Source organism: Mandrillus leucophaeus, unplaced genomic scaffold, assembly GCF_000951045.1.
Source record: "Mandrillus leucophaeus isolate KB7577 unplaced genomic scaffold, Mleu.le_1.0 Scaffold6, whole genome shotgun sequence".
Classification (NCBI taxonomy): Eukaryota; Metazoa; Chordata; class Mammalia; order Primates; family Cercopithecidae; genus Mandrillus; species Mandrillus leucophaeus.
In genome coordinates, this window is record NW_012106474.1 from 1,164,873 (window position 1) to 1,181,534 (window position 16,662).

Here is a 16,662-nt window from a genome sequence, read left to right on the forward strand (position 1 = left end):
TTTTAGTGTCATATCCAAGAAACTATTACGTAATCCAAGGCTACAAAGACTTACCTAGGTTTCCTCCTAAGAGTTTTATAGTTTCAGCTGCTACATTTGTATCTTCCATCCATTTTGGGTTATATCTTTGATCTATTTTGAGTTAATTTCTGTGTTAATTCACACACACATATGAAAATATGCTTCATATGTCACAGCTTAAGTTCTTTCTCAACCACAGAAAGAGTTTATTTTGTAGATACTCAGTAATTTCCCCAATTATTCTTTTCTCAAAGGACCCTTAGTTTTTTCTCACTTTTATAAATAGGGCTATATGAATATTTTTGTCTACTAATTTTATATACTTTTGAGATTATGTTTTTCGTCTTTTCTCTTCTCTCTTCTCTCCTCTTCGCTGACTCTTACCCAAAGGAGTGAGATTATTTTCTTACGACACTAGTGGAATTATCCGGTGAAGTTGTGAGCATTTTCAGGTTTCAGCCTCCGCTTTAAACTTCTTTCTGTTCATCTTCCTTTCTGTTCTTCCAAATGTAATTAAGATCGAGAAGAAGTGGTCCCTCCTTGTTTCAGTGCATCTCACAGTGTTAATGTGCCATGCCTAGTATGGAGGGGTAGCTCTGCCAAATAGAAAAAGCAAAGCAATCCGAATTCTTTTATTTTTAATTACACATTTCTACTTCTAAGTATATGCCCAAGGGAATTAAAAACGTATGTTCGTACATCCTACACAAATGTTCATGGCAGCACTACTCCCAATAGCCAAAAGGTAGAAACATCAACAGACAAGGAAAAACCAAATATTCTCCGTACAGTGGAATATTATTCAGTCATAAAAGGAATGAAGTGCTGATGTGTGCCCTAAGCTGGGTGAACCTTGAACATACCGTGCCGAGTGAAAGAAACCAGACACAGACGTCACACATTTTATGATTCCATCTACATGAAATATCCAAAGAGGCAAATCCATAGAGGCAGATGGGGCTGGGAAGGGGAACACTGGGAAGTAACAGCTTTCCAGGAACGGGTAGGGGTTGCTTTTGGGGGTGAAAAATGTTCTGGAATTGGTGGTGATGGTTGCACAACCTTGTGAATGTCCAGAAACCACTGAATAGTAAATCACTTTAAAATGTTGAATTTTATAAAAAAAATGAGCAGTGGGCCAGGCATAATGGCTCATGCCGAAAATCCAAGCCCTTTGGGAGGCCGAGGTGGGCGGATCTCTACGGCCAGGAGTTTGAGACCAGCCTGGGCCACGAAGACCCTGTCTCTACAAAAAAAAAAATTTTAATGAGCAGGGCATGGTGGTGTGCACCTGCATTCTCAGCTATCGGGAGGCTGAGGTGCAAGAGTCACCTCAGTCCAGGAGTTCCAGACTGCAGTGAGCTGCGACCGCACCACTGCACTTCGTCCTGGGTGGAAGAGTGAGGCTGTGTCTCAGAAAAAGAAAAAGAAAAAGGAGCTGTACATGCCTATTAAAAACTCAAATAGAAAAAAATATTTTAAATAAACATCTCTTCTTAACTACTGTATATCCCTCCCCCTAGAGGCATCCACACTGTTTAATACTTTGGGGTGTATTTTTGACTCTTCTGCAAGCGTGCTTGCGCACATGCACAGGCTTTTGGTTTTGTTTACAGAACATAGAAAGTGCTGCCCATGTTTCTGAAGAGGATTCTACTGAGGGCCTTTCATCTGATCAGCATTTACCCACAGATACTTTTCAAGCTCCCTCTTTGTACAGGGCTTTGGAAAAGATGAGAAATTGAATCGGGAAGGCACTTAGGATCTAGTAGGAGAAAGAAATCTGCACGTAACTGTCACAATGTAAGTGAACATGGCGGTAGCAAGAGCGTGGCCCCAGAAATGGTGGACGCCGGGTGTGTGTACCCCGGGCTTGCAATCTGGACTGTCAACCAAAGCCCCCCAGTTATCTCTTTAAGGACAAATTAGGAATTGGGCTGGAGTAAAGCATTTATGGCATGAGAAATGCAGACATTGAGGAACTTTCATCTCACAAGTGAAAGCTTTCTGCTCTAGGGAAAGGAAGAGAGTCTTAAATTTCAGAGTTCCTTCTTTGATAATTGGACGTGTCGAGCTAGGGCCTCACACAGGGATTTGTGTAGGCAGATGAGATATGGGTGTACAGCTGACTGAAGCCAGACTTTCCCTTCCTGACAGGGAATTAGACGGCCTGACTGTCCTGTGGCCTGAACTGTTTTGAAGGTGCTGGGAATCCCCTGTGATTTAATCAGTAGGAATTAACTTGCTATATGAAGAATTTTGCTTTCCTGTATCGGCTTGAAATCAACTGTCATCATAGCAAAAAGAATGAATTCTTTCAAAATTGGAAAGTCATTCACGTCTTGGAAAATTTTTGGCTTTATTTAGCAGCCTCAGAGTTCATGAAATATGTCATTGAGTCACTGACAATCTAAACCCCCAGTTGTAACTCTCTGTGGCCCGTGACCGCTGCAGAGCAAGCCTGAGAAGCGTGATCTGTATGGCTCTCGGCGCAGACGGCTGCGTGATGCAGTGATCGCTCCCTGCCAGGACTTGTCTTTCATCTTAGCAGTTAATCCGAGCAGTCATGTAGCCCCCAAACCGCGGGAATGCGTATCCACACCTGAGGGTTTTGGGACTTTTGTCCACAGGGAGGTGGGCGGTACGTGCGTGGTTGCAGACTGGGGAAGAAAGGAGCAGCTCAGTGTGCCTTTCCACTTAGAAAGTGCAAAGTTGATGGGCCCTTTGCTTTCATTTCTTAGAGAGATCCCAAAGAGACACAATAGTTGGGACAAGGTTCCACTTGTGGTTAACAGAAATTCTTTTGACAAGACTTTTAACGCTGCGCGCCCACGTCTTTCTCTCCTGTGAGCTGCTGTATTGAGAGAAGCACAACGGTTATGCCTCATGTCCTGGCTCACCCTATTAACCACCGCTGACAGCTCCCCCTTGCTGAGCCTTGCCCTCTGGGCCAACAGCACGTTAAGCTGCCGCGTATATTCAGTCACGCATTGCTTAACGGCAGGAATATGTTGTGAGAAATGCATCGTTAGTTTCATCACTGTGCAAACCTCGTAGAGTGTGCCTGCTATACCCTACTCCAGCTGCCCCCAGCCTTTTTGGCACCAGGGACTGGTTTTGTGGAAGACAGTTTTTCCACAGGTGGGGCTGGGGGTGGGAGTTAGGGGTGGGGAGTCGGGGGATGGTTTCAAGATGAAACTGTTCTGCCTCAGATCATCAGGCATTAGATTCTCATAAGGAGTGCACAACCCAGACCCCTCCAATGAGCGGCTCACAGCAGGGTTTGCCTGAGACCTGACAGGAGGCGGAGCTCAGGCGGTCATGCTCGCTCACTGCTGCTCACCTCGTGATGTGTGGCTCGGTTTCCTTATGGGCCGTGGACTGGTGGCCCAGGGGTTGCAGACCCTGGCCTACTCCATCGTCTGACTCCAGTATAATGTAGTGGAACCGCCGTCGTACCATGGCCCGTCATGGGTGGAAACATGATGGTGTGGCACGTGACTGTGGCGCTCACTCCTGCCGCGCACGCTTCATCCCATCCTCATGGCAGCCATACGAGGTGGGTATTCCTGTCCCTTCACATTGCAGGTAGGAGAACTGAGGCTAGAAGTTAAACAGCACACCCCATGGTGGTGGAACCTGGACTCGAACCCAGGTCTGTCAGATCCGGAGCCTGTGCCTTGCCACTACACGAGGATGCCCCATCTCAGTTAAGGCACTATCAGCTGTGCAGTTGCTTGGACCAGAAAGTGGGTGTCCCTTCACTCCTTTCGTTCCCTCACCCTCGTTCTCACTCTCAGCAAAGCCTCCTGGCTCTGCCTCCTAACTATGCCCCAAATCCGACGGACGCTTTTTTCTGTCCTCCATCACCAGCTTAGTCCGGTTCCCCCTCAGCCCTTTCCCGGAACACTGTAGCAGCCTCTTAAATTGGGCTTCCTGCTGTCACTATAATCCGTTCCCCCACAGCAGTGGACTATTTTTAAAATCCAAATTAGATCACATCACTTCCCTCTTGAAAACCACCAGCGACTGCCCAATTGCAGTGAGAAGAAAACCGACCCTTACCATGGCCCACAAAAGGCTGCGTGACGGGGCTGCTGCCACCCCTCTTACCCCAGGCCCCACCCCTCTTACCCCAGGCCCCACCCCTCTTACCCCAGGCCCCCGTCTTCCTTTCTGTCCCTCAGACTCAGCAAGTGCTTTCCAGCATCTCCACCAGGTCTCCCTGCTGAGAACACCCTTCCTTGGGTTTTGCCTGAGCAGTTCCTTCTTACTCAGCTCAGCCGTCGTCTCCTCAGAGACCTTTTCTGACAACCCCGTGTAGACGCACTTTCCCACCCTCATCCCCAGCTCATCCCACTCCCTGAGTTTTCCCCTCACCACTGCAGCGCCACCTCTAATCCGTCTTCCTCACTTGCATCCCTGGTGCGCCCGAGAGTGCCTGGAGCAGAGTAGATGCCCAGTACATCATTGCTGAGTGAGTGGCAGACACATGCTGTTCCCTCCGCCCTCCACCCCTCACATATTTAACTCTGAGGCATCCTTCAGCTCTGGCTCAGACGTCCTTTCTTTAGGGAAGTCTCCTGCGGCCCTCTGTTGCACGTTTCCATGATGACCGCTTTTCCTTCATGGCCCTTCTCACCGTTTGTGTGACTGTTGGATTGAAGGCTGTCTCCCCCAGCAGACTCTAATCTCCGTGAGGGCTGAGGCTGGCCTGTCTTTCTCACTGCTCTACTCCTAGGGCCCAGCATATCCCTTTGTTGAGTGGATGAGGGGAGGAATCAATCACTTTTCCTGTACTAACGTGGTCCACATGTGGAATGTATGTGCCACATATGAGTGAGCTAGGAGCTCCTTGGTGTCCACAACTCCCCTCATTTCATCAGAATGTTAATAGAGGCCGGGCACGGTGGCTCACGTCTATAATTCCAGCACTTTGGGAGGCTGAGACGGATGGATTGCTTCAGGTCAGGAGTTTGAGACCAGCCCAGGCAACATGGCAAAACCCCATCTCTACAAAAAATACAAAAATTAGTTGGGTGTGGTGATGCGCACCTGTAGTCCCAGCTACTTGGGAGGCTGAGGTTGGCCCGCACTCACCCTACCCCAGATGGTGACACTGAGCGAGTGGCCCACGCTCACCCTGCCTCAGATGGTGCCTGCTTCTTCGGAGCTGCCCGTGACTTCCTCCTACCTTCTCCGTTTTCTTGATGCTTTATGCCAGCGAGAGTAAAGCCCAGGAACATCCTCAGTCCACCTCACTGACATCTGCTGTTTGCCATGATTTCCAATCACACCTTACGTTTTAAAAATGAGGCCCACCTTTATGTAATTGTGAGGTGCTGTTATCAACCCAATAGACTTAGCAATAGATGAGGGGCATTTAGTTCAAAAACTCAGATTCTGTGTCTGTCACTGAATGATTTTGAGCAAAACTTTTATCTTCAGTCAGCTGACTAGCTTTTCACATCTACAAGGGACCAGAAGACTTGGAATCACAGTGACTCAGCTCATCAGCATCATCCCAGAACCCGCTGTTAAGCCAGTGGAATCAGGAAGCTAATGCTGTTACCTAACTTAACTTTTTTACGGTTGTTGAAGATTAAGCTTGGTAGATTCCCTTTCTTACTATTCCTGTCTCTCTCTAAAAGCAGCCCTTAAGAAGACAATTTAAGCTTGGAAATATTGCATTCTAAAAAGAGCTCTAAGTTTTTAAGGATTTTTTTCTCTCATGTTAGGTAAAGAAGCCAAAGTTTGGAGTGTGCAAATGTGAAATACTTGCTTGGGTGTTAGACCATATTGTTTCTCACCAAGATACCACAAAAATCATCATCTTACTACTGATTACCTCGAGCTAATTCCGTCACCACAAGGCTTTGTCGTGCACCGAGGCCGTATCTGTCCACATCAATTGCATCCAAGTGTTTTGGCCAACAAATAAGCAGTTTAAATGACTGTAAACCAAAAACCAGACGCAGGTGTAGTGTTTTTGTGCAAGGTATTTATGTTCTTTTATTTATTTATTTATTTATTTTTGAGACAGAGTCTTGCTCTGTCACCCAGGCTAGTGTGTAGTGGTGCCATCTCAGCTCACTGCAACTTCCACTTCCTGGGTTCAAGCAATTCTTGTGCCTCAGCCTCCTGAGTAGCTGGGATTACAGGCACCTGCCACCACACTGCTAATTTGGTATTTTTAGTAGAGACAGGCTTTCACCATGTTGGCCAGGCTGGTCTTGATCTCCTGACCTCAAGTGATCCGCCCGCCTCGGCCTCCCAAAGTGCTGGGATTACAGGCGTGAGCCACTGCGCCCAGACTTTGTGTAAGTTTTGGTTTTACTTTTTGTTTGTAATATCTTCAGATGGTGTCGTAGCACTTGGCAAAGTTATTCACGCTATAGTCCATCTGCTGTCCCTTTTGGCTTAGGGATTAATTCAAGTCGACCCACTGGTGTTGGCTAAAATACCAAGTACATTTCGAAACTCCCTCTCCATTAACTTTTTGTCTCCAGAGAGCCATGCCTTGCCCCATTCCCTCATCCCCAGCACCAAGCAGTCCCTCTTTTCTGTTTGTCCATTTGGCCTCCTTTCTGCTAAAGCCTTCGCCTCCCAGGCATAAACAACATCTCTAGGTGAAAACTGTAAAGGAATTCCAGAGAGCTGCCTTGATTCTGTAGTTGTACTGGAATTGACGTCGTCAGCGACCCTTGTATGGATCCTGTACTGCTTCTGGGTTTCACGTTTGATCCTCCAGATAGTCCTGTGATTGCACCCTCATTCTGCAGATGAAGTTACTGAGGCTCAGGGAAGCTGGGTGGTAGGGCCAGTGCCGCACGGTTGGAGCTAAGCTGCCACGCCTCCTGCCTACAGCCTTCCCGCTGGCCCCTGGTTCCTACTCAGTGATGCATTTTGAAATAGTGGTCATATTTGGAAGCTCAGAAGTCGATTTTCTCAAGGAGATTTCTGTTGTGGTTGTTGTAATGGGGCTTATTTGGGAAGAGACGTCTGTTAATCTGGAACACATGAGATTAGCTTTGTAGTTTGTTCTTGCATTGAAATCCATCTGGCACTTTGATTCGTTTCTGTTTACTGAGGCCCTGCTACGTGCCAGGCACCGAGATAGGATGGGGAACAAGACAGACATAATCTCTGGCATCCTGGAGGCCAGAAGGGACAAGACAAATAATGGGCAACTGCCGTATTTTAGTAAATGCCTGGGTAGGGGGCATGTAGCATGGTTTGGGAACACGTGTCAGGGACGTCTGACCCAAACCTGACAGGTGGGAAAGACTTCCCAGCAGAATGGAGTTCCAGTGTGAGGACTGAGGATGTGTGAGCGTTTTAGCCAGATTCGAGTTGGGGCCGGGTGGTCAGGGGGATTTTGGGAAGACGGGAAAGCAGAGTGAAGGCCTGGAGGTAAGAATGTGGTCTGGGTTGCCTCAGCTCTTTATTAGATCAGAGTGCATGACTAGCTGTTGGAGACACCTGGAGAAAGCAGATCAATGGGGAACGCTATTGAACATGCTCAGAAAACACCTCTCTTTCTCGTATCTACCTAACAGAAAAAGCTTGAGTCTCCACCCCCATCTACCAATCCCTTCCTGGAAGATGAGCCAACACCAGAGACGGAGGAACTGGCAACGGAGAAAGGGGATTTAGATCAAGTAAGTCTGGTCTGCATCACCACGGGTGACCGCCTCATGTGCGTTTCTGAAAATGGGTCCGCTTGCTCCAGATACGATCCTTTGACTGTTGGCCACGTTCAGAGTTGACAGCTGTGGTGGTCTTTACAGAAGGCCTTTATCTGAAAGTGCATTTAGAAAACTCCACGAAAGGGCAGACTTCCCTGCCCCACATCTCTGCTCCTGCAGAGCCCGGCCGCCAGGACACACGCAGGCTTCATTAGCCACTGGCTGGGGCCAGAAGAGTTCTCCTCTGCCTCATTCAGCATCTCCTGAACTTGTCAGCTCAGTTTTCAGTTTGACTGTCGCCTGGCACAGTGGTGATGTGAGAGGCTGAACAAGCCCCGGGAAGCCCGCAGCACCCTCGGCTAGGAGAGGCCTCCACGCAGTGAGCTGATCACTTTAGGTCTGGAAGCCGCTGGGGAGGCCTGGAAATATCACGGTGGCCAGTGGCATATTTGGAGAGTTACTTTTCAGAGCACACTAACACTTTAATTTCCTTTGGAGTTTTCTGTCCAAGTCTAAATTTCCTCTCCCTTCATCCTACAGAATGGTGTTTTTGGTTAACTGCCATGTTATGACAAGGGAGGTTAGAGCAATAAATCAGAACTTTTCCCTTCTAGATTAGTGATCCCTCTTTTTAATTTTCTACACTTGACTGCTGGAGGATTATTGTATGGTGTTGTTTCGCTCCAGACACCACCAAAAGAGAGGCTGGCTGGGAGGACCAGCTCTGGGAAACCTGCAGCCGTGCACTTTGCAGCTAGCCCTGCGTTCATTCATTCATTCCCAGCACCGTGAGGGCAGGAGCCCAGAGAGCAGAGCTCCCAGGAGCAGTTCTGAAATGATGCAATCAAATGTGTCTGGTCCCTTGATTAAACGATGTAATAGAATGGATACTCACACTTCTATAGTCCTTTGCACTTTTAAATTCTTTCACATGCTTTATGTCATCTTCACAATTCCTGCCTCTCGCTTTATAGGTGACGAAACTGCAGCTCAGAGAGATTAAGTGGTTGGCCCAGGGTTGCATAGCTTGGAAGTGGAGGAGCTTAAACTGGAAGCCAGGTCTCAATGTCAGAACCTAGAAATCCTTTCCCAGTGCTATTTTGTTGATACACTCGTGTCTCGTTGGAGTCGAGGACATAGAACTGAATCTCAGGAATAGAAGTAAATGAACAAAACTGATGGGACATCTTGAGGAGGCTCCATCCTGGAGATGTATATATAGGATTAGATGCAGTTGATTTAAAGCCATCATTGTATTGACTGGCACGGGAGAAAATGAACAGTTTCTTGTAACTAATTAGATGCAGTTCTCAATTGCATTTTGGAAGCAGGGAGTAGGGTGGAAAGAAGGCTCTGGGTGTAGAGCCCGTCCTTCTGGTGTGTCCTCCATCCACACAGGGCCACCTGGGCCCTGTGGGCATGCTTTGCGCAGGAGAGCCGTTTGCAGAGCCCTGTTGTCTCACCAGTGCTAGTGGCTGCCATGGTCATGTCCGAAATTGTGCAGTTAAACACTCCGATGCTTCTAGTGTTGCCAGGAAAAGTTACTCCTTTCGCTAGTCATCTCTGGATGTTATTCAATTGGATTAAGATAGAGAGGCCCCATTCCCTACACAATCAGTTTTGCCAGGTAAAATACAATTTTCCTTTTTCTTGGAACTTTTTCCTCATATGGAAGCTTAAAGTTACTATTGTACGGACCAAGACCTGCTCGTTCTAAGAACACAGAACACTGACACCTGACCAGTACCTGGGGTAAAGCAGAGCCACGTGCTGGGAAAATGTCGGACTCTTGTCGGCCATTAGCTGACCGACCATGTGACCTTAGGTAGGTTATTCTCTCTCTTTAGACTTCCCCAGTTTGCCTTCAGTGAGAGCTAATGGTTTTCAAACTGTGTTCCTTGGTGCCCCGTCAGATGTCACTGTGGACGTTAGGAGGCGGCTAGGGACCTAGATCCTGCGATCAGAGCAGTTTTATTGTGAGTCATTTTGTATCGTGGGCTTTCAGATAAAACATTTTTTTGAACCAGGGATTTTATGTCATTAAAAAAAAAAAAAAATGGCCAGGCACGGCGGCTCACACCTGTAATCCCAGAACTTTGGGAGGCTGTGGCAGGCCAGTCACCTGAGGCCAGGAGTTCAAGACCAGCCTGACCAACATGGTGAAATCCCATCTCTATTAAAAATACAAAGTTAGCCGGGCGCGGTGGCGGGCGCCTGTAATCCCAGCTACTCGGGAGGCTGAGGCAGGAGAATCATTTGAACCCGGGAGGTGGAGGTTGCAATGAGCTGAGATCGCACCACTATACTCCAGCCTGGGCGACAGAGCGAGACTCCATCTCAAAAGAAACAACTAAACCCCTGATCTAGGTGATCTACTTGCCATTTCATGGGCTATTACTCATTAGTAATAAAACTTATATGCCAGTGCCAGTGACTAATGCCTCCACCCATGCCATCCCTGACCTCCTGCTGCCTCACCGGCCCTGGCCTAGCTGGTGGCTGATTAGGTGGGTGCCCCAGGGTCTCCCTCTTCCCAGAGTGGGGTATACAACAAGAGCAGAGCCCTTGGGGTCGGGGAGGGACCCCACCAGATGTTAGTGGTGAAATCAGCCCAAGGTGGTTGGAGGGAAGGTCCTGCTGGCTCCGTGGGTGACCTAACTCATTCCATGGCTGCAGTCAGTAGCCATGTGGCTCTCAAGGTAAGGGTCACAGCCTGCTCACTACTGCAGTTTACGCCTGGCTGCTGAGAAGAGAGAGGGAACATGAAAAAAGGTATTTAGTTTACAAGAGGGCCCGAGCAATCAGTTGCCAAGATATTCCCAATGATAAAGATTGAAATCGGAAAGGGGCCTGAGGGACACTGAAGGTATAACAGAAAGGAGAAGAAATAAGGAATGTCCCTTCTGGTGACCCAAGCAGTTCGATTTAATCTGTTTACATTGGGTAGTAATAAAAGGAAATGGGACCAGCTGCAGACCTCCTCACTGTGACAACAGTAACCTTTTATTATTCCACCAAACTCCAGGAGGAAATAGCTTAAACATGTGCAGCTTTTGGGCGGAATTCACACACTCAGAACCTGGCCCAAACGCTACTGCTAAATGACTTAGTGTAGTGTTTAAGCTGAGAATCAACCCTCTGGGGAGTTGCGTGGTGCAAAGGGAGACGCCAGTTAGCCGAAATTCCAGCACATATTATCTAAACTGAGCACGTTCATCACACAGCCATAGGCAGGAGGCAGCCCTGTAGGAAAAAAGTAAGGAAAAAGGAAACTGTAGGCAATCTCTCCCATTATTCCTCTCTTGCTTCAGCTCACACTAGAAAGGCTGCAAGAGGACGACCTAGGTGCTGTGGTGGCAAGGTCAGGGGTCCCTCCGCACTGCGGAAGAGTGCTGTTGGTGGGGAGGGCAGGCAGATAGAGGTGGAACCCTGGCGCTGCCTGGTCGTGCAGCTTTCTGAGTGTCCTGTGGGGCCTCATCAAGGGCAGGGCCTGTGGCAGACTGATCAAGATGAGTTTGTTGGAATTATATAGCCAGTTTCTTTTCCCAGTTAGAATCTGTATTTTATACTTACCAGATGAGTTCTTCAAACTTATTCCAACATAGTTTATCTCCAATCATATATCACTTTTGTGTATACATAAAAAGGAAACTATAAGCAAAATAAATAAAGATATTTATAAAACTTCTTCACATGCAGGCCCACATCTTCTGAACCACTTTTTAAAAACCTTTATATTTTGAAATAATTATGGGCTCATAAATTATAAACCTAGTCAGTGAGGTACAGTGTACTGATCTCCCAGCTTCCTCCAGGGGCAGCTAACATCAAACCAGGAAATTGATCCAGATCCCTTCCCATCTCTCAGCTTCCTCCGGGGGACCCCAGAGTGCATCATCAAACCAGGAGATTGATCCAAACCCCTTTTTCGCCGAGGCAGGAGTGCCTTTGCCTCCCACACAGTGTTGCCCCCCAGCCCGTGTGGTGTTGACGATGTGCCATTCTTAAGATGGCTCCATTGCGGTCTCTGGAATTTTCCATCAGGCCGTTGGTACCCATTTTCCAAGTTTTTTGTCGTTATCCTTTACTTTTTTTCTTTTTTAAATAATGTCAAACTAGGAGAAAAGTTACAAGGAGCTCCTAAATATCTTTCTTCTGGATTCAGCAATTGTTAGCATTTTCCTATATAACTTTATCATTTTCCCCCCACTCCCCCCTGACCTTTAGAACAATTTGTAAGTTGTAGACATAATGTCCTTTACCCGTAAATATTTTAGTAGGTATTTTTTTAATTCATTAATTTTTTTATTATACTTTAAGTTCTAGGGTACATGTGCAAAACATGCAGGTTTGTTACATATGTATCCATGTGCCATGTTGGTGTGCTGCCCCCATTAACTCATCATTTACATTAGGTATATCTCCTAATGCTGTCCCTCCCCCCACCCCCCACAATAGGACCCGGTGTGTGATGTTCCCCTTCCTGTGTCCAGGTGATCTCATTGTTCAATTCCCACCTATGAGTGAGAACAAGCGGTATTTGGTTTTCTGTTCTTGCGATAGTTTGCTGAGAATGATGGTTTCCAGCAGCATCCATGTCCCTACAAAGGACACGAACTTTAGTAGGTATTTCTTAAGAAGAAAGACATTCACTTATATTACCATAGATCAAAATCAGAAAATTTAACATCATTACAGTAATATTATATAATCTATAGGCTTTTTAAGAGTTTCATAATGTAGCCATTTTAAAGTGATAAAATATTGTCAGCAGTTGGGAAAGTACACATAAATTAGCAAGTCAGTAAAGCTGAATACAAAATATACATGTTCAAAATAAAAAAGCAAAATATGCATGTTGATTTTTTTAAATGGTAACATTCTGTATTATGTAAATTCACATGTATAATTACCAGAAGTCATCCTGCAGAATGTGAATATTTTCTTCAAAAGAAGAAAAAAATTCAATGAAAAGAATAGCCATAATGCTTATCATTATTATTTAATTAATAAAAAGATATCTGTTTGTAGAAGCCATGTTTTCCAAATCTAAATCCATGATATCTAGTCCTATAGAGTTAGATAAATTAAATCACATTTTTCTGTTCACTTAAATCATCTTAGTGAATCAATAATGAAAGGTAGATACTGACTTGGAAAAAACAGGGCGAGTGAGGACACCCCTCATAGTCCTCATCCTCCATCATAGATCCTTCATCTTGAACTAATGGAAGTGCAAAAAACTCCCAGGACATCTGTGCACTCAAGTGGAATTCTAGACCCGGCAGATTCAAGCTCAATCAGCCAGGCTTGTGTGGTCCCCCAGGCCCTACTGTGGGCTCAGTCCAAGGCCTGGCTATGGCAGTGGTTTCCAGATGATAAGAGTAAACAGTGCAGATTGTATTTATTCTTAGGAAGGACCAGAGTTTCTAGAAACCTTGCCAAAAAATGAAAGATATGGAACTCCTGGAAGGTAAAAAGGGAAGAGGGTTAAGTACAAGATTGAGTGGGTCTATCTAAAGTTGACATTTAAGTTTTGGTGATCATTTTTTACAAATCAGTTTTTACAGATGTTTTTTACCATTGCAATGTGTTATTTAAAAAAATAATAAAAAAGACCAGAAATAGGTAGTTATCATTTCTGTCTGTCATTGGGGCTTATCTCCTCCAGTATTTATTAAAATATATAAGCAGTTCAAGAGGGTAGATCTTATGTTAAGTATTCTTTTTTTTTTTTTTTTTTTGAGATGGAGTCTCACTCTGTCGCCAGGCTGGAGTGCAGTGGTGCGATCTCGACTCACTGCCACCTCTGCCTCCTGGGTTCAAGCGATTCCTTTGCCTCAGCCTCCCAAGTAGCTGGGACTACAGGCACCCGCCACCACGCCCAGCTAATTTTTGTATTTTTTTAGTAGAGACGGGGTTTCACCATATTGGCCATGCTGGTCTTGAACTCCTGACCTCATGATCTGCCTGCCTTAGCCTCCCAAAGTGCTGGGATTATAGGCGTGAGCCACCACGCCCGGCAAGTATTATTACCACAAGTGATAATAACAACAGGGGTGGGAGGAAGCTTGAGGAGGTGGTGGATACACTTACTGCCTTGATGGTGGTGAGGGCTTCATGGGTGTATACTTAACCTCAAATGCATCGAAATGTATACATTAAATATGTAGGGCTTTTAAAATGTCAATCATACCTCAATAAGTGGGTTTAAAAAAAATAAGATATGAGTAGTTCAATTTAACAAGTATGTTGTGGGTGCCAATTTACATACAAATTATATTCTAGTATCAACCCCAGCAAGGTGTGTTTGGCTCAGGGTCATTTTGTGGACATTTGGCAACAGACAGAATTCACGTTTTTTAGGAATAGAAAGTAATATGTAGGAAAATCTTTGTGTTTTTTTTTTTTTTTTTTTAGATATTTAGAAAGGAATTAAGTAGCAAATGTAGTTTTAAAATACTTGCCTGTCGTATGACTTCTTTATCAGTGGCTTCCAAGTAACAGCCTGGAAACCAGTGCTTGTCTAGTATTGCAGTGGCCTAAAGGAAAAAAATAAAGACAGTATAGTCTGCCTGCCTGCCTGTGTGTGTGTCTCTCTCTCTATCTATCTGATGTAAGGTTACCAACTGTCCTTTCTTAGAACGTACTGCCAATATGCTGCTATTTTATTCTTATAAAATTTGAGGGTATAAAATACGATTTTCTGGCTGGGCGCCGTGCCTCATGCCTATAAGCCCAGCACTTTGGGAGGTGGAGGTGGGTGGATCACTTGAGGCCAGAAGTTCATGACCAGCCTGGCCAAACCCCACCTCTGCTTAAAATACAAAAATTAGCTCGGCGTGGTGGCGCGTGCCTATAGTCCCAGCTACTTAGGAAGCTGAGACACGAGAATCCCTGGAGTCCAGGAGGCGCAGGTTGCAGTGAGCTGAGATGGCGCCACTGCACTTTAGCCTGGTTGACAGAGGGAGACTCTGTCTCAAAAAGCAAACAAACAAACAAAAAAACTATTTATTTATTTATTTTTTTAGGAACTTGTGGTAAGAATAGAAAGTAGCAAAATAAAGTTAACAACCCTCTATTGGTTTTCCATCCTTCTTTTTCTTACATTTTCTTACTGATGGAATTCAAAAAATTCTGGGAACCATTGCAGGAAAATAATGGTATAATAGAGTTCTCGTTTAAGAAAAGCAGACTTCTACATATGTCTTGGGGCAGGTTAGAGAGCCTCTGAGTCCTCATTTCTTGAGGTATAAAATAGTAGTAATGATACCTACGTGAAGGATTATTGTGAGGAGCAGGTAACATGTTAGTTGGCATCAAAGTGCTATCAAAAATTGGATTGTGTGAAAGCACTTTTTAAATTCTAAAGCATTGTACAAATACAAGGTGCTGTTATTAGCCAGGGTTTAAATTCTGGAAAACACCAGTCGGATAGATGATGACGAGCTTCCAGATTCAACATACATATGTTATCCAGGTAACAGTATGTCTTTCACCGTCCAGAGCAAGTGGGTGATGCTAACAAAGCTGGTGTTTTGTTCACCTGCCAGGGTGAATCGTGAAGCTATCATGTTGGGTTACATTGAGTCCTCTCTTATCTGTGACTTAGGAGTGAACTTTGAAGTTATGTTTTTAAAAAAGTTCTTGAACATTTGCAAAGATCACTCAGGTATAGGATTTATTTTTCTTTGTTTTTACAGCCAAAGAAGCCTAAAGCCCCAGACAATCCATTTCATGGCATTGTTTCCAAGTGTTTTGAGCCTCATCTCTACGTGTATATCGAATCCCAAGACAAGTGAGTGAGGAGCATTCGCTGTTTTCTGCCTGCATTTCTCGCCGCTCTGGTCATGACTGGGTCTCAGAAGCACACAGCTCCTTCCGGGGCTGAAAGACGGATGTGGCACGCCTGTGACCCTCCCTAGAAACCCATCAGGGATATTTTTACATCTTTTGAATGTTATCATTAATTGTGTCTATAAATCTCAGGGCCTGAGTTTGCCCCTAATAAGGTCCCCAGTGGCTTCCTACATTGGGATCGCTCCCCATGTGGGTGTATTGAGCCCTGACATATGTCAGCCCACACAGCTTTACAGTGTCAGGCACTGGGTATTGGAAGAAAGCCTAATCTCCAATGTATATGTTTTCAAGTATAATTCAACCTTTCATTTTGAAATAATTTAGACTTACAAAAAAGTTACAAAAATAGGACAAAAAATTCTCACATGCCCTCCTCAGAGAATGTTAACATCTTACATAACAACCACAGTTAACAAAATCAAGAAGGTAATACTGTCCCATTAATTTCCCTTTTTCTGGTCCAGGACCCAATAATCATGCATTTCATTGTCAGACCTCTTTGGTCTTGGTCTCCTTTAATCTTGAGTAGTTCCTCATCTTTTTCCCTCCCCTCCCCTCCTCTCCTTTTTTGAGACAGGGTCTCATGCTGTCCCCAGGCTGGAGTACACTGGTGAGATTATGACTTACTGCATCCTCCATCTCCTGGGCTCAAGCAGTCCTCCCACCTCAGTCTCCCAAGTAGCTGGGACCACAGGTGCACGCCACCCCGCCCAGTTACTTTTTCTATTTTTAGTAGAGATGCGGTCTTCCTGTGTTGCCCAGGCTAGTCTCGAACTCCTGGGCTCAAATGATCACCCACTTCAGCCTCCCAAAGTGCTGAGATTACAGGTGTGAGCCACCTCGCCCAGCCATTCCTCATGTTTTCTTTGTCTTTCACAGCCTCAGTGCGTACTGGCCAGGTATTTTGTACAATGTCCTTAGTTTTTGTTTTTTTCTTGATTAAATCCATTTTGGGCAAGAATGCCATAAAAGTGGCATTGTATCCCCAGTGCATTGTGTCAAGAGGCACATCACATTGATTTGTCCCATTATTGCTGACACTTTGATTACTTGCTTTAGGTGGTACCTGCCAACTGTCTTCACTGTGAAGTTG

At 45.4% G+C, this 16,662-nt stretch overlaps 1 protein-coding gene across 1 annotated transcript in view; it reads left to right on the plus strand.

Annotated features, from left to right (window-relative positions):
* VPS53 (vacuolar protein sorting 53 homolog (S. cerevisiae)) overlaps positions 1-16,662 on the plus strand; it is a 174,587-nt gene that overhangs the window by 87,043 nt on the left and 70,882 nt on the right. Inside the window, exons 10-11 of the mRNA XM_011999596.1 lie at positions 7,581-7,682; positions 15,413-15,507. Coding sequence (XP_011854986.1) covers positions 7,581-7,682; positions 15,413-15,507 — 197 coding nt within the window. The remainder of the gene's footprint in view (positions 1-7,580; positions 7,683-15,412; positions 15,508-16,662) is intronic.